Here is a 24,509-nt window from a genome sequence, read left to right on the forward strand (position 1 = left end):
TAACATGAGAGACTAGTAGGGATCCACTGACCCTGGGCACAAAGGCCAGACTGATGTAGGCAGCAAAAGGCAGGACTTGGAAGAGAGGCCACTGTGGGGTGTTGATTCAAGAGATTTTGGCCGGGGAAAGACAATTCCCACCAACCATTTGCAGGCTTCACAGTGGGGGAGAAACACGGTGTGGCAGCCCCGAAGCACAGGCCATTTCAGACGTTGCAGGCACCTCTCAGACGGTCCAAAGGGCTAAAGCCCTGAATTCAAGCCAGTCTGATACCATGATGGTTCTGTTCAGAAGGCAAGAACCAATGCTCTGGGGTGTCCTGGGGCCTCTGAGATGTCCTGTCTGGGCAAGGGAAACAGGTAACCTGGACATGGATGGGGCCTTTGGGTACCCAAATGAGTAACCTCCAGAGCCAGATAGGAGCTAGGGACTTTAAGGGGTTAGAGGTAGCCTGGCTGGCCCCAGGATTCCCTCTCAAGTAGCATCCTGCCAGTCCTGTATATTAATCTGATGGATCTCTTCCAGGCTGGGGTAAGTCCAAGAGGCTTCAATTCCATATGGCACCTCCCAGCCTGAGTGGAACAGAACCTGCTTAGAGCCACATTGCTCAAAGCGAATTCCATGGAACCCTCATCCTAGGATGCTCTAGAAAAAAAAGGTTCTATGATTAAACAGGTGTGGGACACCTTGCATATGCTATCCTCTCTATCCTCCCAATGCAAAGGGAAGGCTCTGAAGAGCCCTTCAGAAAAGAAATTAACTTTGCTTAACCCAGTTATTCCCGCAAAGTAACCATAAAACACATTAGGGCCCTCTAGCCACGTAGAAGGAGGCAGGTGACAGGGCTTCTGCTGGCCCCAGACTGGCAGAGGGCTTCGTCGCTGTAAGTCTCTGGCTGCATCTCCTGTCACCACCCCAGGCACCTCCAATCCAAGAAGACCAGCCGCCTGGGGATGCGCTGACCTCACCAGGCTGCCCCGTGTGACCAGGAATCTACATGATGTTCTCGCTGCTGCAGTAGTGTGCTCTTAGCAATCATAAATCATTGTTCAAAATCCTACCCGGGAAATAACTCTTTGAGATGCCTCCCCTGATTCTCTCAAGAAACAGCCAACTGATCCCTAAAATCCTCGAACCTCAGTTTACTCAGAGCAGTGCCTCCCTACCTTTTTTTTTTTTTTTTTTTTTTTTGAGATGGAGTCTCGCTCTGTCACCCAGGCTGGAGTGCCGTGGCGCAATCTCGGCTCACTGCAACCTCCGCCTCCTGGGTTAAAGCAATTCTTCTGCCTCAGTCTCCCAAGTGGCTGGGATTACAGGCGCACGCCAGCATGCCCAAGTAATTTTTTTGTATTTTTAGTAGAGATAGGGTTTTGCCATGTTGGCCAGGCTAGTCTCAAACTCCTGACCTCAGGTGGTTCACCTGACTTGGCCTCCCAAAGTGCTGGGATTACAGACATGAGCCACTGTGCCCATTCTCTACTTCTAATCCTCCTATGGGCTTTGTCATTGCAACCACATCCTGGATGATATTGATGTATGATACTTATTTTTGTGTCCAGGTCTTTCTCCTCGTCTAAGTGCTCTTTGAGGATTAGAGATGTGGTGAGAGTGTGTGTGCAGCCATGCGTGGAGAAAGACCCGCCCCGCCCCGTCCTGCCCACTGCAGTCTCATGGTGAGAACATCTTACTCAATGTAAAATCTTGGGCTTCAAGATTCCCTACATCTTCTTCATACATTACCGGTACCTCAATGCAGGCCAACTGCTTCATCTGGCAGCTAAGTGAAGAAACTGCCATTTTTCTGTTGCAAGAGGAAAAGCTAGCTGTTGAGCTTATTTAAGAAGTGGTTCATGTACATACTGTGTTTTATGGGGGATTTAAATGCTTTTCTTCTTAGCAGTCTGCTGAGAGCATCAGTCCCTGCAATGGACTCATCCTTCTATGCCCCGTGGCCAGCCTGTGCCCTTCCTGCACACAGTAAGTCCAGCAAAAACATGCAGCGTAATTTAAGTATAAATTGAGACTCTCGGGGTCTACACGCACTCCCACCACTGCTGCCACCATCACCGGGGAGACCAGGCCCGCTGTCCAAGGCAGGCTGGGATCCATGCTTTCAGAACTAGGTGCTGGCCTGGTGGAGAGCAACCTGGGTGACAGCCGCCAAGAGTCCCCGGACACTCACTTCTGCTGGTCCTTCATGGTCTCGATGATGCTCCTCAGCTCGCGGACCTGTGTCCTTAGCTCCTCCACGGCCGCCTGGCTGCTGGCCGCAGGCTCCATCTTTGGTTTTCCTTCCGTGCCGAACAGAGAAGGGGAGTTGGCTCTGTGTCCAGCTGTTCCCAAAGAGGATGACAGCGGGGAGGGCACTGCCGAGGACAGAGGGGCTGGCCCACCGCCACCTGCTGCCATGGTCCCCGGCTTGGGCAGCAGGGATGCTTTGTTGTCAGACACCTGTGACGAGGGAAGGCAGGGAGGGTTCAGGGCTGGGGATTTGTGTGTTGTGTCTTTGTCCTGGTTAGTCAAACTCTCTGTTAACACCACTGTCCCTGCCTCTCTCTACACACTCCATTCACTTGTTCCTTCATCCACAAGCCACCAAGGGCCTGCTTGGTACAGGCATTTCCCCCTTACTCACATGCCGCCTTCTATGTATTTTAAATGTGACCTTCTTTCTGGACAGAGAGTTTCTGACTGGTTCAATATACACATCGAGATGCCCAGCGACTTGCCAGGCACCACAAACTCTGAAGTGAACAAGACATTGAAGCATTCTCCTGGTCTCCAGGGAGCTCCGAACCCAGTGGGGCGCAGACAGACAGACAGACCAACGCACTGCGATGGGGGGATGACTGCACAGAGGGGGGTGAGCATACAGAGCCCCAGAAACACAGAGAAGGGGCCAGCCATCCACATGGGCAGGCATCGCAAGCAGGTGCTGACAGTCTTGTCTTGGAGGAGGACCAAGAAGTAGCCAGAGGAAAGGAGAGGCACTTAGAGAAACAAGCTGCAGTGGGAGGGAACACGCCAGGCAAAGGTCTAGAGACCGCAGAGCAAAATGCATTGGTGGGAAGTACTGCTAGAGCGTCAGAGGGGGCAAGAGAGGGCCTTGGGGGCAGAGCTAAGGCTGGGAGGTATAAGCAGCTGGGCGAAAGGGTGAGAGGAGGGCACACCATGCTGAGGACCATGCTGGCTGCAGAAGGGCCTAAGGGTTGGCAGATCTGGAGCTGGAGAGAACTGCTGGGAGAGTCTTACACAACGTAAGCTAGAAGTGGTCAGGGTTTGACCCAGGCAGTGGTTAGGAGGATAGACACAAGACAACTTTGAGTGATGTAGTGAAGGCAGGCACAGCCGACATAGAGCGCCAGGCATTGTTCCCAGTGCTGGGGGCAGGAGTGGGCCAGAAGGATGGAGTCCCTGCCCTCATAGAACAGATGCCTTGTGAGCAGGGAGATGTGGTCCTGGACAGGATGCAGAGGGTGGAGGAGGAAGGACAGATCAGGGACCACGGGTGCAGTGGACACACCAGGCATCAAGGTTGTACCTTTCATGGGAGAAACAGCAGGTTGAAGAGTCAGATAATGAATTCTGTTTTTGACACATTGGATTTTAGGAGCCCTTAGTGACTGGGAAAGAGGAGGAGGAGAGGGGATGAAGCAGAAGAGAGGCCTAGAGGAGAGTCCAGAAGGATCGAAGTGGTTGCATGCGTGGGTGAAGGGTGCTGAGAGGAAAACTGGGTGGAGTCCACTTGGTGGAGCCAGGGAGACAGAAACCTGCTCGTGGCAGATGAGCACCTGGATGGGAGGCGAAGGTGTGGCCTGCAAGTTTAGGACTCTCTTTCCAGAAACTTGTTTGAGGCAGGAAGACAGGAGAGAGGGAGCATGCTCATGCGGAAGCCTCAGGGAGAGGGGGGATCAGAGAAGGGTTCCGTTCACTTTCCAGGACTGGGAGACCCTAAGCTGCACAATACGCTGAGAGAAAGAGCCAGCGAAGGCCAGGCTGAAGATGGAGGAGACTGGCGGGAGAGGCCTGACGGAGAAAGAGTGTCCTGAGGAGGCCAGGAGGGCCCAGGAAGAAGGACAGTCATGGGTGAGAGAGAAGAGGGGTGCCCAGTAGGCCCCTGGGGGAGAAGGCACCAACAAGGGAGCTGGGAGGCAGGTGGCAAGGAGGGAAAAGAGTGGGACAGGATGTTGGGAGGCGGGGAGGATAAGCAGCAGGGCAGAAGTAGAGGCTGGTGGTGAAGCTTGGCAACACGGCCGCGAGACTCCCTCCAGCAGCAGGTACCCAGCAGGCCACCCCAGCACAGGAGCCAAAAGGGGCTTGGCTGGCATGGTGAGGAGGCAGAGTCTGGATTCAGGCTGTGCTAGAGGGAGAGACTGGGCAGAGAAAGCCAAAAGCAGATGGGCCATCATTCCCAGCCTCTCTGCTCGCCTTTTTTCTGCCAAGTTACCATTGAGGAAAAGCGCTCTCTCCTGCCAGGGATAGTGCTCCGCCAGCCCGTGCTTTATCATTAGTAGGAGTTAGAGTAAGAGGGAAGAGGAACTGACATTTCTGGAGCAATGATCACATGCCGGACGCCGGCTAGACAATTTGAACAACGATCGGTTGGCACAAGCATTTTACCAAGCAGAAAACGGAGGCTTAGAGAGGTAGCCGAGTAGTTCCCCAAGACTCATAGGTAACAACCGGCGGAAACGGGGGGTCAATTCCCTATCAACCAGATCCCTCAAGTCCAGCACTGCAACTGTGGCTACCTGAGTCTGAAGATTTGCGCACTCCTGTCCTTCTCTCCTTTGCTTGTCACCTATTCCTGGGCTTATGCCTTTTCCTGTTTCCCATCCTGCATCCCTGCGGACCTCCCATACTCCTGTGACCCACCAATGCCTTTGCACTGACTGACTTCCAGACACTTCTTGAATCAAGGCTTCTCTTGGCATTTCCTACATGACTCGCTCTCCCGGCCCATTTCGGCTACTGAGCAATTTTAAAGCCCTCACAGAGTATAGGCCACCACCCTCCCTAGATCAAATTAGTTCAAGTGGAATTTCTAGAAGCAGTGAAGAGCACGACATGACAACTCCAGGGAAGTGAAATAGGCTAATGCGATAGAACTGTGCAAATCAGAACCGTGAAAACCCACTGTCCACCAGTAGATGTCACCGTAGAGACACCCCAGGGATGTCAGAATGAACCTATACCTACAGTCACCAGAAAAAACGGGTCTAAATCCAATTTCTGCAAATGGAATCCTTTTATAAAGAAAGAATGCTTTGGTTTTGTGAATAATAACAGTTGATCTGTTGTATAGGATCACATTTTGCATACTGTATCAGATTTGTAAGAAAATCTATACATGTAAATTCTTAAATCTACGGAGAAGGAAAATTCCACGGTAAACTAATTTCTTTGTGCTATTCCTGCTTCAAGTGACTACAGTTTTCTGCTTTTAGACAGAAAGAAGTTGCTAATATTCAGAGAAAATAATTCCAGTTGACTTGGTTTGCTTAGTGGGAGAAAATGGAATTTTAAAATCTTGATTCATATTCATACGAAGAAGAGAATTTATACAAGATGCTCCTCAAGGCCGGGCGCGGTGGCTCAAGCCTGTAATCCCAGCACTTTGGGAGGCCGAGGCGGGTGGATCACGAGGTCAGGAAATCGAGACTATCCTGGCTAACGTGGTGAAACCCCGTCTCTACTAAAAATACAAAAAACTAGCCGGGCGTGGTGGCGGGCACCTGTAGTCCCAGCTACTTGGGAGGCTGAGGCGGGAGAATGGCGTGAATCCGGGAGGCGGAGCTTGCAGTGAGCCGAGATCACGCCACTGCACTCCAGCCTGGGAGACACAGTGAGACTCCGTCTCAAAAAAAAAAAAAAAAAAAAAAAAAAAAAAAAAAAAAAAAAAAAAAAAGATGCTCCTCAAAAGTTACATGCAGTAGCCAAGAGCTAAATGTCTTCCTTGTTTCTCATAAACTAATAACTTAAAGTATCTATACTATTCTCTGGGCATGGAATAAAATTAAAGTGTTTTTAGACTATAAATTTATCATAGAATGTGAATCCAAATCAATTTTCTTTAAGAGACCACATTAGTTATCTATATTTGTGATCTTCCAACTATAATTTGTGACCAGCTTTGAACATAAAAGACAAGATCTGTGGGCAGAGGGCACAGCATTTAATATATTTAATGTCTTCTCTCTAGACATCTCAAGGCTTTTTAAATTGTTCTGGTTGTGGTGATGGTGGTAGTGTGTGAAGGCATTTGTGAATGTGTGTGTGATGGTATGAAGAGGAGATCAAACCACAAGAGAGAAACATGGGAAATAAACAACTGAACTTGTATCTCAGGGATTGTGCCTAGTTTTGGAGACTGCAACATGCCTCAAGGATTTTGATGAGTAATAGAATCGCTGTCATTGAAGAATGACAAACACCTGCACTGTCTGTGTATCTTTGTTTGGTTTATAACCCATCATTAGCACATGCATGAAATGACAGGGACACCCTCGCCATGGCTAGTCACTCACTTGGGATATGGTAACAGTCTTGGAAGTTTTCTTTGACGCGTCCACTCCTCTGTGCGCAAGTGAAATGTGTTCCTCCTTATCCTCTTCGGGACTTGGGGAGTCGAAGATATCAGGGCTTGAAAGGGATGACTGATAAAGCCAAAAGAAAATGCTTTTGTCAGAATTACACCTTAGCTGACACCGCTTTCGTGAATATAATGCTATGTGCTTTCCAAAGCCCTCGACACTGCTATTTTGTCTTCTCACAATAACCCTGTGAGGCAAAAAAGTGTGCTGTTATCCACGCGCTCAAGTCACAGAGCTGATTAGTGGCAGAACTGCGACTAAGAAGCAAGGTTTCCTAAACCAGGGATCTTGCCACTGATGTCCATCAATCACTTCAGCCTTGCAAGCATCCATCGTCCATCCTTTCCTGCTCCTTCCTCTAAACATTTGCTACCATGTGCCAAGCACTGAGCTTGTACTGCAGACTTAGTGACATGCCACACAGAATGCCTGCCCTCACAGGGCTGACAGTCCACCAGGGAAGAACCCCACACAGGTCAACAAGAGGCTGCTCTAATCTGCCTCTCCTCCATTCCCTCCTCTTCCTTTTCCTTGACCTTTTCCAGGATTGCTAAATCTGCTGCATACGGAAGTGCCCTAAAGGATGTGTCTGAGAGAAAACCATTTCCAGGGATAAGGGCTCACCAGGCTGTGGTCCAGTGACCGGTGTTTCCTCAGCTTGAGAGCACAGCCCTGCTCGCTAGTGCAACAAGCTCATATCTCCTTTGGTACCTGCTGCTAAATCTCTGCGCTCATTATTGCTGACAGTCAACATTCATTTTGGAGTCTGTATTGCTACAGTATATTTACAGAATGGCAGCACCTTTTGGTAAAATATAGGACGACACCCCTGTTCTTTCTGCCTCACTATGAAGATCACTGTAAAGATAAAAAAGCCAGATGAGGCCAGGCGTGGTGGCTCATGACTGTAATCCCAACACTTTGGGAGGCTGAGGTGGGAGGATCTCTTGAGCCCAGGAATTTGGGACCAGCCTGGGCAACATGGCAAAACTCCATCTCTACGAAAAATACAAAAATTAGCCAGGCACGGTGGTGTGCACCTGAAGTCCCAGCTACTCGGGAGGCTGAGGTGGAAGGATCACTTGAGCCCCAGAGGTCGAGGCTGCAGTGAGCCATTGACACTGCACTATTGCACTCCAGCCTGGACAAAAGAGCAGGACCCTGTCTGAAAAAAAAAATTCTGGACCAATTCACTGGAATTCACTTGGTCATAGATGATCACTGGGCTAGAATTTCCCTATTTTAGAACAAAGCAAATTAAAATAAGAGTTCCTATAGCAAGGAATCCTTTAGAATGAAGAATCTTCCAGAGATCTCTTTGGACAAGCTCATCTTCAGCTTCATCTCTATGCTTTCTACCCTGGTGGTAGAAAAACAGTCCCATTTAAAGTCACCACTTGGCATCATTATAGAAAAATTACACCCAAAAATATTGTATGTTTTCTTCTGTTTACTTAAGGCAGAAATCTAATGCATTTTAGGGAATTTTTAAGCAAAGTTTTCAATTTAACAGGTTTTATTTGTTAATCTTCATTTAATCTGAAAATCCAATTACCTAGAATAACGTTTCCCCCACCACCAAGCCTTCTTATTAATCTAGGCTTAACTGCTTAGCCACCATACCATGCCTGGATCCTTTCATTTTGAGATTTTATTCAAAAAGCCAGTTCCCTTCAATACAACCTAGGGTTCATGAGCTGCCAATCAAAGCTTGCTCTTTGAATCCTATAAGCATAAAGAGCTTCAGCTAGGGTCAGAGGCCCCAGGCTGGGGAATCATGACTGGTATATTTCCTCCATCATTCCCCCCAGTGGCCTTTGAGGAATATGCCCATATCCACTAAGCCTCCACTTGCCTATGAAAAATCCACAGGTGCTAACTGGAAGAAGACTAAATAGGAATTCAAAGTACACATCCAAGTGGGGATGAATGGGAATGAGGGGAAGAGAATACAATATTTATACTTTAAAGCACAAATATATCCTTTTGTTCTAAGTCTGCAAATGAAATCACTTCATATAAAATGTCAAACTTCGAGTCACTGTGTCATAAGCTTCTTGCAGACAGTGACCATGTGCTTTTCATTCCACTTGTATCTTTGGTACCTGGCACAGTGCCGAGCCCATAGGGGATAGATTTCTATAAAGATTTATTGAATGAATGAACAACTGTGTAGTCTGAAGGCAGTGAAGATGATATGTCCTTACCACATCCCCCAAATACATACGAACTCTCAGGCATGGGATGTATGGACCAAAGATGAGACAAGAGATGGTAATTTAAACCTGTCTGTAATTCTGGAAGTCACAAGGCTCTCTAGACCTTGAAAAGTTGGGACGGATTTGGAAGGAAGACAAAAATGATGAAGGATTTATAGAGAAGATGGAGGAGGTAGGATTGAAAAACAAAATATAGAGATACTAAGAAGCAACTAAACAGGTCGTGGGTATAAGGGGGGTGTTGGGGTGGGGTGTGAAAAGGTGAGAGGGAGAGGGGAAAGAAGGTGGTGTTGACAGAGAAGTCTGTATAACAGTAAAAAAAAGTCAGCTACTTTTAAAAGTCTTTCACCCAAAAATGTGTCAATGCAAAGTTAGATTTGTTTCATACTAAGAGGAAAAATAGGATGACTCAAACCATACTTCCAGACTCTAGACATGAGAGAAGAGGTTCCAAGGAAGTGACATTCTTTTTCTTCTAAATGATGACACCTTAGGTGGGATCAGTGATGACATGAAAATAGGATGTGTCCTGGGAAACCTGCAAAAGGTTAATTCCTTGGTTTATCTGGGTAGAGGTTATAAGGAATTAGACTCACTGGAACAAGGCAATGTGCTACACAGAAATAAACAGATACAGAGAGAGAGAGAGGGAGAGAGAGAAAAAGAGAGAGAGAGAGAGATCTTATACACAGACACAACTTGTGGAAGGTGAGCTTGGAGGGGACGGAACAACCTGTGGCAAAAGCAAAGCATACATTTCCCTTTGACCCACTTCCAGAAAATTTTTACCCAAGTCAATAATTTTAGAACAGCATCAAGATTTTTCTGCAGTGACATTCATTTGAGTGTTGTTTATAATGAGGAACTGGAAAAAACATAAATGCCCAATAGTGGTATATTGGCTAAACACTCACATACTCATAGGTTAGAAAAATGGGCAGCCATGAAATGTGATGTCAGGGAAGAATGTGTCATGACTGGGGAGAAAGGAACACAACAGAAGAGGAGAAAAGCAAGTTTCAAAATGATGCATATTACATAATTCTATTTGTGAAGAAATAATTTTATAGATACAATTTGTTTTTTAAAAAAAGCTAAGGCTGTATAGCAAAAAGTTAACAGTTCTTTGCACTGGGGAGCAGGATGACAGGTAACTTTCTTCTTCATGCATTTTTTAGTTCAAATTTGGTACAATAAGTGTGTACTAGGTTCGCAATAAAAAGTCATTCAAAACGACCCAAACAAAAATCTTCTATGGGTTATCCTGAGTGTTCCAATCGGTCTCTCCTTCATCATCAGGTGCCTCATATGTTTGAAAACAATCTCCTGAAGGTCTGCGTGGTATTCTGTGGAGGGGTACAGGCAACGGGGATTTGAGAGAAAGGTTCGGCTGCTGCCTGATGCTATATAGGAGCAGATCTTTATTTAGTAAAGTTTTGTTTTGTTTACAGACCAAACCAGCTTCATTCTCCTTTCCCCACCATAAAACGTGATTTTTTTTCTTACCCTTTTCATTTCAGGTTCAAATAAGAATCAGTCTGGAAGGAAAGAAAAGGAAGGTGGGAATAGGGAGCGCCTACCTTGCTGGCAGAAACACAAAGAACAAATAGAAAGAAATGCTGCTTGACTCAAGAAGACTCTGAAATCACTTTTGGTTGGCAGTGTATCTCATGGCCTCCCTCTCCTGGGGTGTCCTCAAATCGGCTGCTTGCAGAAGAGTCCTTAGCTAGAGTCTCTAATCTGTCCTGCTTTTCAGCTGTAGAGAAGTAAGGGGACATACAGTATGAGGAGACACTTACAGATGTGAGGGACTGGGACGGAGGCCGCCTCCCCGTAGCTTTTGGTCTGCTTGTGGTCGGATGACTGAGTTTCTCAGTAGATGATACCACGGAGTCAAAACCTTCTAAGTCTAAAACAAAAGTAAAACAGAGTTTTAAGAGCCAAAATAGGAGCAAAGGCTCTTATGATATGTCATAAGCACCTCTTTTTCTCAATAATAATCATTTCTGTATGGATTACACTTCATCTTTTATAAAGGCTGTTTACATCCTTTGGTCATTCAATAAACAGGATTCAAACTGAATGGGATAATCATTTCCTTCTTAGTTTAACAAGCTATTGCATGGAAGAGAGAGAAACAGGATTTTTCTTTTTCTCTTCTACAGCTATATCCATAAATCTTTAAAAAGCTACAGAAAGAGGATTAGAGGAAGAATCCTCTTTTTTCCACAAATCCAAGTCCATTTTAGTAGACAGAACACTCTGGCAGTCTCGACACAAAAGGCAGTTATTACAAGGTACAACAGCCACAGGCAAGTGGATGCCAGTCATTGATTCCAAAAGACAAGAAGAGATGGCAGTCCTGCTCCTCTGCACTTGTGACTGGTCTAGAGGCAGCTATGTAGTCCAATTTGAGTTACTGAGCAATACAGGGCAGTATACTGAGAGCCTGTGGGAAACAGATTTTTCTCTCAGTCCAGAGAGAGGCAAGTGAGAAGGCCTTTTGTGTTGCTGTTCCTCTTCTTTCCTGCCTGGGATGCTACTGTAAGGATGGGATGTCTGGAGCTGTGGCAGCCATCTTGTGACCATGTGGCTATCTAGTCACAGGACGGCGAGGCAGAAAAATGGAATGTTAACTGACAACCCCGATGGGTTGCACCCCTGGGATGATCTAGTGCCCAGACTTCTTGCCATGTGAAATTAACAAACCCCTGTTATTTCAGCCAGTTTCAATAAGATATTCTTTATTTGCAGCTAAAAACATCCTAACTGCCATAACTGCAGCTATACTGGTCCAGGACAGAGAAGTTAAAAAAGATTATGTGCATTTCCCCTCACTTTATTTTGGGGAGAATTCTTTTGCTGATGATTATAATAAGTGGTCTGGCTGTGTGACAGCTTTATTCTATTAATGAACAGGCAGGTGTTATCTGCAAACTATTTTCTTTAGTACGATATGCAAAATCAAGCACTGGTCAGGAGAAGCCATTAAATTACACCTGAGATTATATTAAGTGACATTATCCTAGCACCTGATGAATGAATAATTACTCAATTAACTCCTCTTATCAGGGCAAGGCAGGTATAACAAAAGGTTAGCCATCTGCAGAGATGGCACAAAGAAAAACATCAGTGGTGCTCTGAAGCCAAGAGGGAGCCCATCAGCACCCAGTACCTGAGTGAGGCTCATAAAGGCACCCACCTCTCTAGCTGGCTCAGCAGGGTGCCAGGGGAGGGCAAAGAATCCCCCTGCTAGAATGTGCTTCTCCAGTGCTGTCTCACTGGGCTGACCCCTCTAAGGGGCCTTCCTTTAAGAGAACCTTATTATTATTTTTTCTTTCTTTCTTTTCTTTCCCTCCCTCCCTCTTTTTTTTTTTTTTTTTTTTTTTTTTTTTGAGACAGGGTCTTGCTCTGTCTCCCAGGCTGGAGTGCAGTGGCACGATCTCAGCTCACTGCAACCTCAACCTCCTGGACTCAGGTGACTCTTCCATCTCGGCCTCCCTACAGGCACGCAACACCACACCTGGCTAATTTGTGTAGTTTTTGTAGAAATGGGGTTTCGACATGTTGCCCAGGCTGGAGAAACTTATTTTCTTAAAAGGTTCTCCTCCAGACTCTACCCTGGGACTCTCCTCTAGTAAGTCCACGTTGTCTAAAATGAAAACTCCCCATTACACACTTGGATGGACGCAAAAAGCCACCATCTGACATGAACCTCCCCAATTCATCTTTTCAAATCACTTTTCCCCTGATGACAAATGTAATACATGATCAGTGTATAATTTTTAAAAAACAAAACATGAAATTGTAACAACAAAAAATGTCAACTACAATCTTACCACATCGAGACAAGCACTGTTAGTATTTTCATATATTTTCCTCCAGGCTTTTTTTCCTATAAATAGATAGTATAGCTCATACTATATGTAATACTGCATTCTGCTTATTTCACTTAACCTAATATGCCATGTCTCTAAAAATTCTTTGTAAATATTTTAATTGTTGTTGCACTGCAATTAATCAATCCCATTTGTTGGATAGCTAGTTTCCAAATCATTTCCCCCTCCTAAGTTTTACTGTTATGGAAGAACACCGCACAAATACCCTTGCATGTACTCTACATACAGTGAGTTTAGCAGCTTATCCATGCAGATCTCCAACTGTTCTGGTAGAAGGAAATAAGGCCCAGGACAGTGAAATTTGTTGGGGGTCAGAGGGGCTGGTTGGGGAGGACAGAGGCATAACGAGGGGCAGAGGAAGGCTTGGGGAGAGGAGAGAGGACGAAAAACCAAGGAGCAGATGCTGACTGACAGCCAGGGAAGGAGATGGAAGAGAGGGTCGTTAAAGGTTCCAGCAAACAGGCAGCTGCCAAGGGCCTTGGCTGGGAGCTATCAGGGGCAGAGTTGGACAAACCTATATCATGGCTCTGTCCAGGAAACTAAAACAAGCTCAGGAGCAAAAGCTGAGCAGGATGAAGTGATTAAAGAACAACAAAAGGCTAATTAACTCTGCTTCTCCACCTCAGCTGCATGGAGGAATCACCTGCACAATTTAAAAAAACAAAACACCACTGCATCCTAGGGATTGACTCACCCCATCTGGGGTGCATCCTGGGCACAAACAGGTGTCAGTCTCCCCAGGGGATGTGAACATGCAGCAAACGCTGAGAAGCACTGCCCTAGAGGAGGCCGGGGGCTGAGGGGAGGGAAGGGAGTGAGGATTTGGCCAAGCGGAGGAGTGGAGAGGCCACCAAGTGACTGACAGGGTGTTCCAGGGCCCAGTGAATAGAGCCTGCCTGGGCTCTCTAACAGTGGGCCTCCCATGCTGGGCTGAGGAGCGCTGGCCCGATTTGGAAGGCCACAGAGGTGCTGGAGCACTCGACGAAAATGGTGGCCAAAGGCTCAGATGATTGGTGGCAGGTCAGACACACTGCAGATGGAGCCAGGAAGAGGCCCGAGATGTGACCCAGCATAACAGTGGGGTGGGAGAGGAATGCAGGGAGCCAGGGGAGGGGATGGGACAGCTTTGGGCCCCTCTTAGGATGGACTTGGTAAGTCCACTTGTGTGCAGGGGTGGACAAGTTCACACCAGGAAACTTCTGCCAGGACTCCTGGGAGGAGTCCATCTTTGCCAACCCCCGACCTTCCTGGGTTCACTGAATTAAGTCCACCTGGCAGTTTAGGATTTCGGAATGTGTGAGGTGGCAGTGTGTAATGAATTATACTTTTAAAACAACCCAGAAGTGTGATGTCTGTCTCCCGCACTTAGGCTGTAAGCCCCAGGAAGGCAGGAACTCATCCTTGCGTTCTCAAAGTCTAGAATGTCCCTAGGGAAAATATGCTGGTTCCTCTGTCAATAAAGGAATAAGCAAATGAATGAACTATCTCAAGAAAAAACCCAGGAATGTAGCTTATAGAAATGGCTCCTAGCAGGACGTGAGCAGCTTCAAGGCTGAAGAAGCATTCTTTGCTATGGATGCAGAGAGAGCGGATTGGCCCATTCTGTTTTACTGGTTGAAGTTTGCACTAAGAAGACCTATGCACAGTGAAGCCTGGCCACGCTTAGCAAGTGTCTCCAGGACAGATGGCAGAGAAGACTGCTCTATTTCTGTCACTCATGAGTAAGAGGAAGGTCCAAGTCCCTCAGGGGAAGCCACTCTTAACCCCTTAATGCATTTTTTTTTTTTTGAGACAGAGTCTTGCTCTGTCCCTCAGTCTGCAGTGCAGTGGTACAATTGCAGCTCACTGCAACCTCTGCCTCCCGGGTTCAAGCAATTTTCCTGCCTCAGCCTCCCGAGTAGCTGGGATTACAGGTGTGCGCCACCATGCCTGGCTAATTTTTGTATTTTTAGTAGAGATGGGGTTTCACCATGTTGGCCAGGCTGGTGTCGAACTCCTGACCTCAGGTGATCCACCCACCTTGGCCTCCCAAAGTGCTGGGATTACAGGCATGAGCCACCACACCCAGCTTAATGCACATTTCTGCTAAGTTTAACTTTCTATAGTTTTAGTTGGGAAAGAGTACTTTTTGGAAACAGCTACCAAACCAAACTGCCATACAGAAAAAAAAGATACCAAATATGAGATTGCTTGCTGAAAAGGGAACCTCAGGTTACCCTGGCATGTTTCATAGATCATGAACTGTAATGCAGTTCTGCTTTCTGACAGTAAAGGGGAGAAACTCTCCAATACTGTCACATCACTTTTCAGAGGCACAGAGCACATGCTTCATGACTGTGGCCATGGTAGCTGCGATTAAGGCAGAATTTCCATGACTAACCCATCGTGGTGTGGAGAAAATGTCCCAATTTTCATGGCGGTTTTGAAATGAATCAAGCTGAAACTTGATATGAGCTTTCTCAGCCTGGCTAGGAATTTTTCCTCTTAAGAGAAAAAGGTTTTAATGCCCATAAGTCAGTCCAAAACTATTGAACTGGCAAATGCTGGGGTATTTTTAAGAGGTTAGTTTCCTAAGGACGAGAGGCCCTTTGCTTTTGTGATACTTGGACAACAAACTCTCTGCAGACATATGGGGATAATTCATGTTGGGCACGATGGAGTTGGCTTGGAAAGGGCCTTTGACTCTTCATGGCACATGAAGTTGCTCATTTTCCATGAACTTCAGTCACACCCTATTTGGTTCAATTAGAAAATGTAGCCTCTTTTTCCATGGATAGGAGCAATGGTACCAGTGACCACAGGTGACGTAAAGCACATCCACTGAAAGCACAGAGGAGAAACAGTCAAAAGGCTAAGTCAGGCTAGCTGTCACCAGCAGAGTTCTTTGGGAGCTCCTAAATCATTCTCTGCATTCATTATAGCATGTTGCTGTGCACTTTAAACGGAGCTTTAGGATATAAGTTTGCTTACAGCTAAAACCTGGCAACATCGCTACCTCCCAATATCTCTGGAAGCCATCCCTTCTCCTCCACACCCTGTCTCAGATTATTAAGGCCACTGAATTTCTTGCCTGGAACCACTGTTAATAGATTTTTCACTTCAAGCCCCTTACCACTCACATGCTGCCACCAGAGAGGTGTACAGTCCTGATCTGAGTATGCCCCTTCAGGGCTTCCTCTCCCGACTAATTTCCTTCGGTGCCACAACTGAGTCCTCTTCCAAGAAGCCAGACTGCACCCTAAGACCTGGGTTGGGTGCATCCCTACTCACCCATCACCCTGATCTCGGCATTTAGTGCCCTGTACTGACATTTCTTATTGACTTCTCTGCCTCTCCCACCAGCCAGGGAAGAAGCTGTGGCTTTTCTCTCTGTGACTTTTCTCTCTGTTTCCCTGGACTTAAGACCACTTATGGCTTGCAGTGAGTGTTCAAAAAATGATTATGAAACACATTAACAAACAACCTTTCTAGGCTTCAGATTTTCCAGCAGAAAAAAAAAATGAGAGAATTATCTGAGCCATCAGCTTCATAAGGTTATTCTTTCGTAAATGAGAGACCATGTGAAAACCCTTTCAAATCATGCAGATAGAATTCTGTTTTCATGCACCATTAACGGAGCTGTGGGATTTGGAAACAAGGATCTAAGAGCAAGGCTAGAAATTCCCCCTTCCCTACGTTTTTTTTTCCCAAGGTCTAAGATGAGAAAACTTTAAGCCCACAGGGCCGCAGGTACTTTCTCTGCATTGCAGAAACACCATGAGGTAGTCTGAATGGGAGGAGGAAGGCTCGCTCCATGCCTCAGTCATTTGACTAGTGTGGAAAATCTGTGCAGACTATCAAGATGGGCCCAGTATTGTGGGGGGGGGGGGTCAAATGAACACCTGTGTTAGCTGAATCACTAGCTGAAATGATTAGCAATGATTAGATTCTTCAGGAAAATAAGCCCTCCAAAATGTGTAAGGATATAGGAGATCAGCTGTTGTGTTTCATTTGTAATCCAGGTATGAAGTTTGTAGGACACAAGCTGCTGAGAGTAGTTTTCGAGGGTTTTTTTTTTTTTTTTTTTTTAGAGACAGGGTCTCGCTCTGTCACCCAGGTTGGAGTGCACGCAGTGGTGTGATCATAGCTCATGGTATTATAGCTTCAAACTCCTGGGCTCAAGCAACCCTCCTGCCTCAGCCTCCCAGGTAGTTATAGCTACCATACCCAGCTATTTTTTGTTTTGTCTTATTTTTTGGTAGAGATGGGATCTCGCTATATTGCCCAGGCTGATCTCATACTCCTGGCCTCAAGCAATCCTCCTGCCTCAGCCTCCCAAAGCACTAGGATTACAGACATGAGCCACCATGCCTGGCCATAAATAAGTTTTGAGCTACTGTTTTGAACTCCATGTGCCAGCCATGCCACTATTAGATGCTTCACATGCACACACCCTCATTTCATCTGCACAAAACCCCATGCTGTGTGGGCATTACTATAATCCACAAAGAAAGAGACAGAGGGCCAGAGGTTAGAAAACATGCCCAAGGTCACTACCAACAAGTAACAGGGCCCACACACAGATTCACATCCAAGGGATTCTCTCCACTACAGAACATTGCTTGTTTTTTTTCTATTTTATTCAAATGTGTTTTCAAATGAGCAGGAAAAGGGGCTGGCTTCTTCAAGGCACTCTGTGGCAAGAAATGTAATGTGCTAGGCAAGTTCAGAGAATGTTTGGCAATTTGGTACAAGCAGATTCTACATCAAAACATGTAGCTCAAGAATAAGAGAGGGAGATACAGTGTTTATTTGCTCATTAATTCAATCAAACATTTCTTAAGTATTTACTCTGTGCCAAGCATAGGGATAGTTTTGAGAATGAACGTACTATCATCCTGTATCATCACTGTCCAGTAGAACTTGCTGTGATGATTGAAGTCTTCTATAATCTATATACTATTCAAATGGTAGCCACCAGCCCCACGTGGTTACAGAGTGCATGGATTATGGGTAAGTATAGCTATTTAATTAAATTTAAATAGTCACACGTGGCTAGTGGCAATGAAGATTGTGTATTATGATCCTGAATCTTGGAATTTCCCCTCACTTATGCTCAGCCCATTCATTCAGTGGCTATTTTTCTGAGCATACACTATGAGCTAGGCAAAGGGGGATACAGGAGTGGAAAACAGCCACATTCCCTGCCCACATGGAGCTAAGAACCCACTGAGGGAGACAGGCTTTTGTATGTATAATTACAAATTCTCCTAGTTTCTACGAAAGAATGATAAAAGGTGAAATTAGCAATGATAGCATGGGGACCTAATTTAGATCAGGGAAAGGGGGGACACGGCTTACTGCAGTCTTGCTTCGAGGAGAGGTAGTAGTGATTCACTCGGATTGTTGACAAGCAATGCTAAGTGGGGAAAAGTAGCTCTCCACATTTGCATTCCTTTAAAAATTGCTCACTACAGGCCCAAATTTGCTATGCAAAGTGATCTGGTAAATAATGTAATTATCTATTGGAAACAGTAGTTACACTATTATCCACAGGAACATAAATCGGCACTACCTTTCTGTATGCTATTTGGCAATACCTACTACAAAATGTAAATGTGTACACCTTCAGATATATCAATGTCACTTCTATAAATTAATCCATAGAAATGTTTGTGTAAGTATAAAATGATATATTTATGAAGCCAGTGTACTTGCTAAAATAATTTTGGAAACCCTTGTATATACTCCTCACACATATCAAGTTGAAATCTAAGCTTTTATGTAAGTTTTACTCACAAAGGATGTAATTTCTGTTATATTCTAAATATTGAGATTTAAAAATATAACTTACATAGATTTCTTAAATATATCCAATATATATTTGAATACTGCAGTAATTTAACCACCACCATCATCCATTTAAAAATATCATAAGATTTTAACAGTTGGAAATTTTTTTTTTTTTTTGAGACGGAGTCTTGCTCTGTCGCCCAGGTTGGAGTGCAGTGATGGGATCTCAGCTCACTGCAAGCTCCGCCTCCCAGGTTCACGCCATTCTCCTGCCTCAGCCTCCCGAGTAGCTGGGACTACAGGCGCCAGCTACCTCGCCCGGCTAGCTTTTTGTATTTTTTAGTAGAGACAGGGTTTCACCGTGTAGGCCAGGATGGTCTTGATCTCCTGACCTCGTGATCCGCCCGTCTCTGCCTCCCAAAGTGCTGGGATTACAGGCTTGAGCCACCGCGCCCGGCCAACAGTTGGAAATTTTACATCATTCCTTTTCCTCCTTAAATTCATATTTCCAACCCCTACTGCTGAATTTTATCCTAATCTATTTTCAAGTCTGTTGTTAACTATTTTATCATCTTTCCATTGTAAAAACATGTATAGAAATTAAAGTTTAAGATTTTTTCTTTCCTGAAATTGTAAGACTCTAAGTGTAAAAATTATTTTTCTTCTGGATTGAGTCCTCATTACATTATTATTAGTATACAAATGATCAGAACATAAATATATACACATACCACACATTTTGATAAATAATTTTTAAGCATGACAAAACAGAATGTTATTGGGCTTTTCCCCCAAACACTTCATGTGTGTATGATTATTACTTAATACAAGGAAGAGATGGTTTGGTATCAACTCTCTAGTTTTCATTTTAGAGACATAAGTGCCAAGAAAATTTGTTTACTTAAATAGAAGTAGATGGAATGGAGGCTGGGTATGGTGGCTCACACCTGTAATCCCAGCACATTGGGAGGTCAAGGCTGGTGGATCACTTGAGGTCAGGAGCTCAAGATCAGCCTGGCCAACATGGTGAAACCCCGTCTCTACTAAAAATACAAAAAAAATTTAGCTGGGTATGGTGGCCCATGCCTGTAATCCTAGCTACTCTGGAGGCTGAGATAGGAGAATCACTTGAACCCAGGAGGCGGAGGTTGCAGTGAGCTGAGATCGCGTCACTACACTCCAGTCCAGTAGATGAAATGGAAACTTTTTTTTTTCTTTTTGAGACGGAGTCTCACTCTGTTGCCCAGGCTGGAGTGCAGTGGCACGATCTCGGCTCACTGCAACCTCCGCCTCCTGGGTTCAAGTGATTCTCCTGCCTCAGCCTCCCGAGTATCTGGGACTACAGGTACCTGCCACCACACTGGGCCAATTTTTGTATTTTTAGTAGAGACGGGGTTTCACCATATTGGCCAGGCTAGTCTCAAACTCCTGACCTTGTGATCCACCCTCCTCGGCCTCCCAAAATGCTGGGATTACAGGTGTGAGCCACCACGCCCGGTCAGAATGGAAATAATTTTGTTATCAATGTCGCTCAGTTCTCTGAACTCCTTGCAAATTATATATCAAAAACCGGACTGTCGTCTAGCATCACCAGGAATTATTATTTTTAATGGTCTACCACCAAACAACTTAGTGGGTACCTCCTTCAATGTCATTGGAAGCAAAGAATTACTAACCAACTGATTTGAAAACAGAACTTGCAACCTGGAACTTGTATCCATGTCAGGGTTTTCTCTAGGATCTCAAACTTACTTAGGATGGCAAGCATCCTACTCTTTTATATTTCCCTGTAATAACTTGGGTTAAAAAAATCAAAATAATTCTTTTAAAAGATGAATGAGTACTTTTTAAAACTTTACGAAAAGGTATGCTCATGAGCCAGGTGCAGTAGCATGCCTATAGTCGCAGCTACTCAGGAGGCTAAGGTAGGAGAATCACTTGAGCCCAGGAGTTCAAGTCTAGTCTGGGCAACATAGCAAGACCCCATCACTAAAAATAAAAAAATAATAAAGTTATGCTCATAACCCCTTAACAATTTCTTAAATCTCCATACAGCCAGCAAATCACTTAAAAGCAAAAAATCATTAAGCCAAAAAAACCCTAGATTAAACCTTAGAAAGGGCCAAATTATCAATTCTAGATTAAAAGAACTGGCAGAACTAAAGAAACTGAAGTAGAGACAAAGGAAACAATAAGCTACTTAATTTCAAAGAGGATTCAGAGGCTACCAAGACAGCAGTTTTCTCAATGTCTAGAAAACTCAGCTAAAAAAAATGGACAGGGTTAGAGAAACATAGACTGTGAGGCTGCACTGGGTTCTTTCTTTTTAATATTTTTTTGTAGAGACAGAGTATTTCCCTACATTGCCCAGGCTCGTCTCGAACTGCTGGCCTCAAGTGATCCCTCCTGCCTCCCAAAGTGCTGGGATTACAGGAATGAGACCGCATGCCCTGCCTGAACTGGGTTCTTTATGATCATTTCATCCAAGCCCCTGGATTAATGATGAAAAACCAAGATCCAAGGAGGTACAATGGTGTGCTCGATGGTCAGCTTCAGTGGGACGAGCAGCCAGAGCAGAGTGCACATTTCTTTTTGGAGAGCAAGATGTATGGGTCATTTCATCTTCTTTAACAGCACTTTACTAAGATATAAGAGAAGCAGGGCCAGGTGCAATGACTCACGCCTGTAATCCCAGCGCTTTGGGAAGCCAAGGTGGGAGGATCGCTTGAGTCCAGGAGTTTGAGACCAGCCTGCGCAACATAGTGAGATGCATTTTTACAAAAAATAAAAAATTAGCTGGGCATGATGGTGTACACCTGTGGTCCCTGCTACTCGGGAGGCTGAGGTAGGAGGATTGCTTGAGCCTGGGAGGTTGAGCCTGCAGTGAGCTATGACTGCGCCACTGCACTCCAGCCTGGGCAACAGAGCAAGACCCTGTCTCAAAAAAATAAAAATAAAAAAAAGGGGGAGCAGTCTGATACTCATAATATAGAATGTTAATGCATATGTGAAACACTAATATTCTAACATCCAGAATTACATGGAAGCCAAAATTACACTTACTACAAAATTTGAGGAGGAAAAACCTTCTGTCTCAAAGCCTAGTATGCTTTTTACTACCCCGGGAGAGACAAGAGTCCCCCAAAACTGCTAGAAGGGGCTGGCAGGCGCTCATTCACCAGCCTGGGTAACTTGCTGAGCTATTTCTCATTTGTAAACATCAGGAGAAGGGAGAAGACTGAGGTAAAAAGGATTTAAAATGCTCTTAAAAATCTGACACTCCATGACTTTTTCTTCGGAAAAAAATTATAAGTTATCCTATCTCTATATAAAAAAAAAAAAGTTAATCTGCTAATTGTACATTTCTGGACACTAGTTTTTACCTGAGCTACTGCTTCAATGCCTGACTCTCTCTAGGGCCTTTTCCTTGCCCCCAACATTTCTCTTTCCCACCACCTTCTATCTCTGCAGATGTGAGCTGGACCTGTGGTTTTCAAAAGTTGCCAAGAACTGGCATGTGTCTGTGCCAAGGTTATCATCAGTCATAATGCACTGAGAAAAAGGTCAACATTGTGAGTTTCCCATTAAGCTAAATTTGTTCAATTTTACACTTGGAGATTATACCCTTTCCAATAGGAGATGGCATTTGTTTATTTTGAATGTGCCTCATTAATAAAAGAAAAATCAAGCAGTCTCCCAAATTAGAAGCCTCCACCTCCTTTTTTTTTTTTTTTTTTTTTGGTAAATGAGTCTGTGAAATTCCAAACAGTATGAACCTCAGGAAGACATGACTAAGGCCTGGGGAGATGAAGAGAGTGTCACTACAGGTTATGCAAAGGTAAGCTTGGTTCTAAATCAGGGCATCCTGCTGACCTCCAACTCCAACCTTCGCTTGCCACTACCATATCCAATGACCTTTTAATGGGGCCCATGAATGTCACTTTCTAACTGCTAATCACTTTTCTCTTGCAATGAATCAAACTTCACAGGCTCCTAACCTTGGCCAAGGTTTCCAGAACATGCTTTAATGAGACACCATGGCTAAATAAGGATTTTGATAATTTACTTAATAAAGTGATACTAAAACAAAATACTTAATAAAATGTCGTGTGTCCATAATGCTTTTAATGTGACAAAGGGATGCCTGAGCACGATTTTCTGGTAGGTTGTACATTCCTCTGGATATTTGCAAGTAAAATGGAAGCCATAACCGGACTCTGCCAATCCTGAGCCCACAGCCAGGGGATGGGGGGAGGGTGGCACCTTAAGCCAAATAAATGCCATGTGAGATCTGAGAGCTGAACATCACCTGTTCCCATGAGAGACCTCTGTGGTGTATACTGTGGATGCAGCAGAGGTCACTATATAAGTCTCTTTGTTCTATGAGACTACTTTGAATCCACTAGGTGTACCTCCAGATTTGCATTCTTAAATCTGTAGGTACAGCCAGTACATCCAGAATACGGCATTAGAATATAGTCTCAGCATGCAGCAAAGGTAGAGGCACTCAAGCCATCAGACTGAATGATGAACGAGAGCCCTGGCTACAGAGATGCAGGCGACCACAATACCAGGGGAGGGAGGACATGCTGACTCTGCACATAGGTAAGTGTTTGGGGCTGCCTGCAAGTCCACACAGCTGTGACCCTCTCCAAGCCAAGAGCCATCTGAATTGATGCTCCCTAAATGTCCCTCCACCTCTCTCACGTCAACTATTTTGCAGGCTTGTGGGTATAGAGCATTTGGGTGGGATATCACTAATTTGCTCTCTGTATTCTGGAATAATTCATACCACCAAATGCACTGCTCCAGTGAGGTTCTGCAACATTTGCCATCATGTCCCCACTTTGACGTAACCTCTCCCTGTTTCTATAGCATTTGTGAGGCTTGTCCTACAGGCACTCTCAATGTTTACTGAGTTTGCGCTTATAGGATGTTATGGGGTAAAAGATGTTCACGAAACCCCTCAAAACTAAGCACAAACCCAGCCACTGCGATGGACCACCAAAGGCCAGCAGGACCACCCTGTGCAGGGCGCATAGGCAGAGGTGAGCACCTCTGTTCTGGTGAGGACCAACATCTTTCACTGAGAAAGTCTAAGTGGAGATGCTCAGTTTATACCCAGGATCAGGCCCTTCAAAGGACCCTGAAGGACCATCTCTTGTAGGACTGGAGGATGCCTTTCAAAATGAGTGCCGGTTGCCAGCTTGACCTTGTTTCCTCAGCAGCACACCTCCACTGCGAGCCTGAGAGGCTGGAACCAGGGGAGGGCTCGAGGGCGATGCAGGGAGAGGGCCAGCCACAGAAGCTGTTCTGCATTAACTACGCCTCTAAGTTTGAGGAAGGAACCAAAAATGCTCAGAGGACTGCCTGGGTTAAAAACCCATCAATCAGAAACGCAACCTGTTTTACTTCCTTTGTATAAAGCGTTTGATCCTCAGCACAATCTCTTTTGCCTTTTGTCATCACACTTGAGAAATATATCGTGCTTTTCAGCTACTCCTGATAAAAATTTAAGTTTGATCACGATTTGTGTCCCTAGATAGGGACCGGAGCTGCACACGTCCACACATGGGCACCCCAGCCCATCATACGCAGACTTGACTATAGACCAATAGCAACCGTATCTCCTGTTCTTCAGCACGGGTAACATCAACAATGTCCTTGGTCCCAAAGGCCATGTCTGAAGGTTGCCAGTAAGGAGACAGTGTCTGTAGGAGCCAGCCACGGCTCTTCAATGAAAGCTCTCATGTCTGAGCAACTACTCCCGAGACAGCTGGAAGGTGTGGCTGTTGTTCACACACACGCTCAGCCAGTAGTCAATCTGGAACACTCCAAATGTCATTCATGTTTTTTTTTTTTTTTTTTTAAATGGCAGGCAGGACACAGTTTATCTTGTCTTGTTGAACCTGAGAAATTGCTCAATGATCTGACATGCTGCAAGGACCAATAACTGGCTCTCTGGTTCCAAAAGGGGAAGTTTAAGATATGTATTTTAAAAAGAGGACAGAAAAACCAATAGCCC

General features: G+C 45.2%; 1 protein-coding gene across 15 annotated transcripts in view; it reads right to left on the reverse strand.

Annotated features, from left to right (window-relative positions):
• Positions 1-24,509, reverse strand: part of SH3KBP1 (SH3 domain containing kinase binding protein 1) — a 363,386-nt gene that overhangs the window by 5,785 nt on the left and 333,092 nt on the right. For 10 of the 15 annotated variants that reach the window (XM_050776630.1, XM_050776625.1, XM_050776624.1 and 7 more), the window contains 3 exons: positions 10,613-10,722; positions 6,529-6,657; positions 2,184-2,452 (listed from right to left, as the gene is read on the reverse strand). In XM_050776630.1, the coding sequence (XP_050632587.1) occupies positions 2,184-2,452; positions 6,529-6,657; positions 10,613-10,722 (508 nt within the window). The remainder of the gene's footprint in view (positions 1-2,183; positions 2,453-6,528; positions 6,658-10,612; positions 10,723-24,509) is intronic. The other 5 variants (XM_050776634.1, XM_050776631.1, XM_050776635.1 and 2 more) reach the window with 1 other exon arrangement.

Source organism: Macaca thibetana, chromosome X (assembly GCF_024542745.1).
Source record: "Macaca thibetana thibetana isolate TM-01 chromosome X, ASM2454274v1, whole genome shotgun sequence".
NCBI lineage: Eukaryota > Metazoa > Chordata > Mammalia > Primates > Cercopithecidae > Macaca > Macaca thibetana.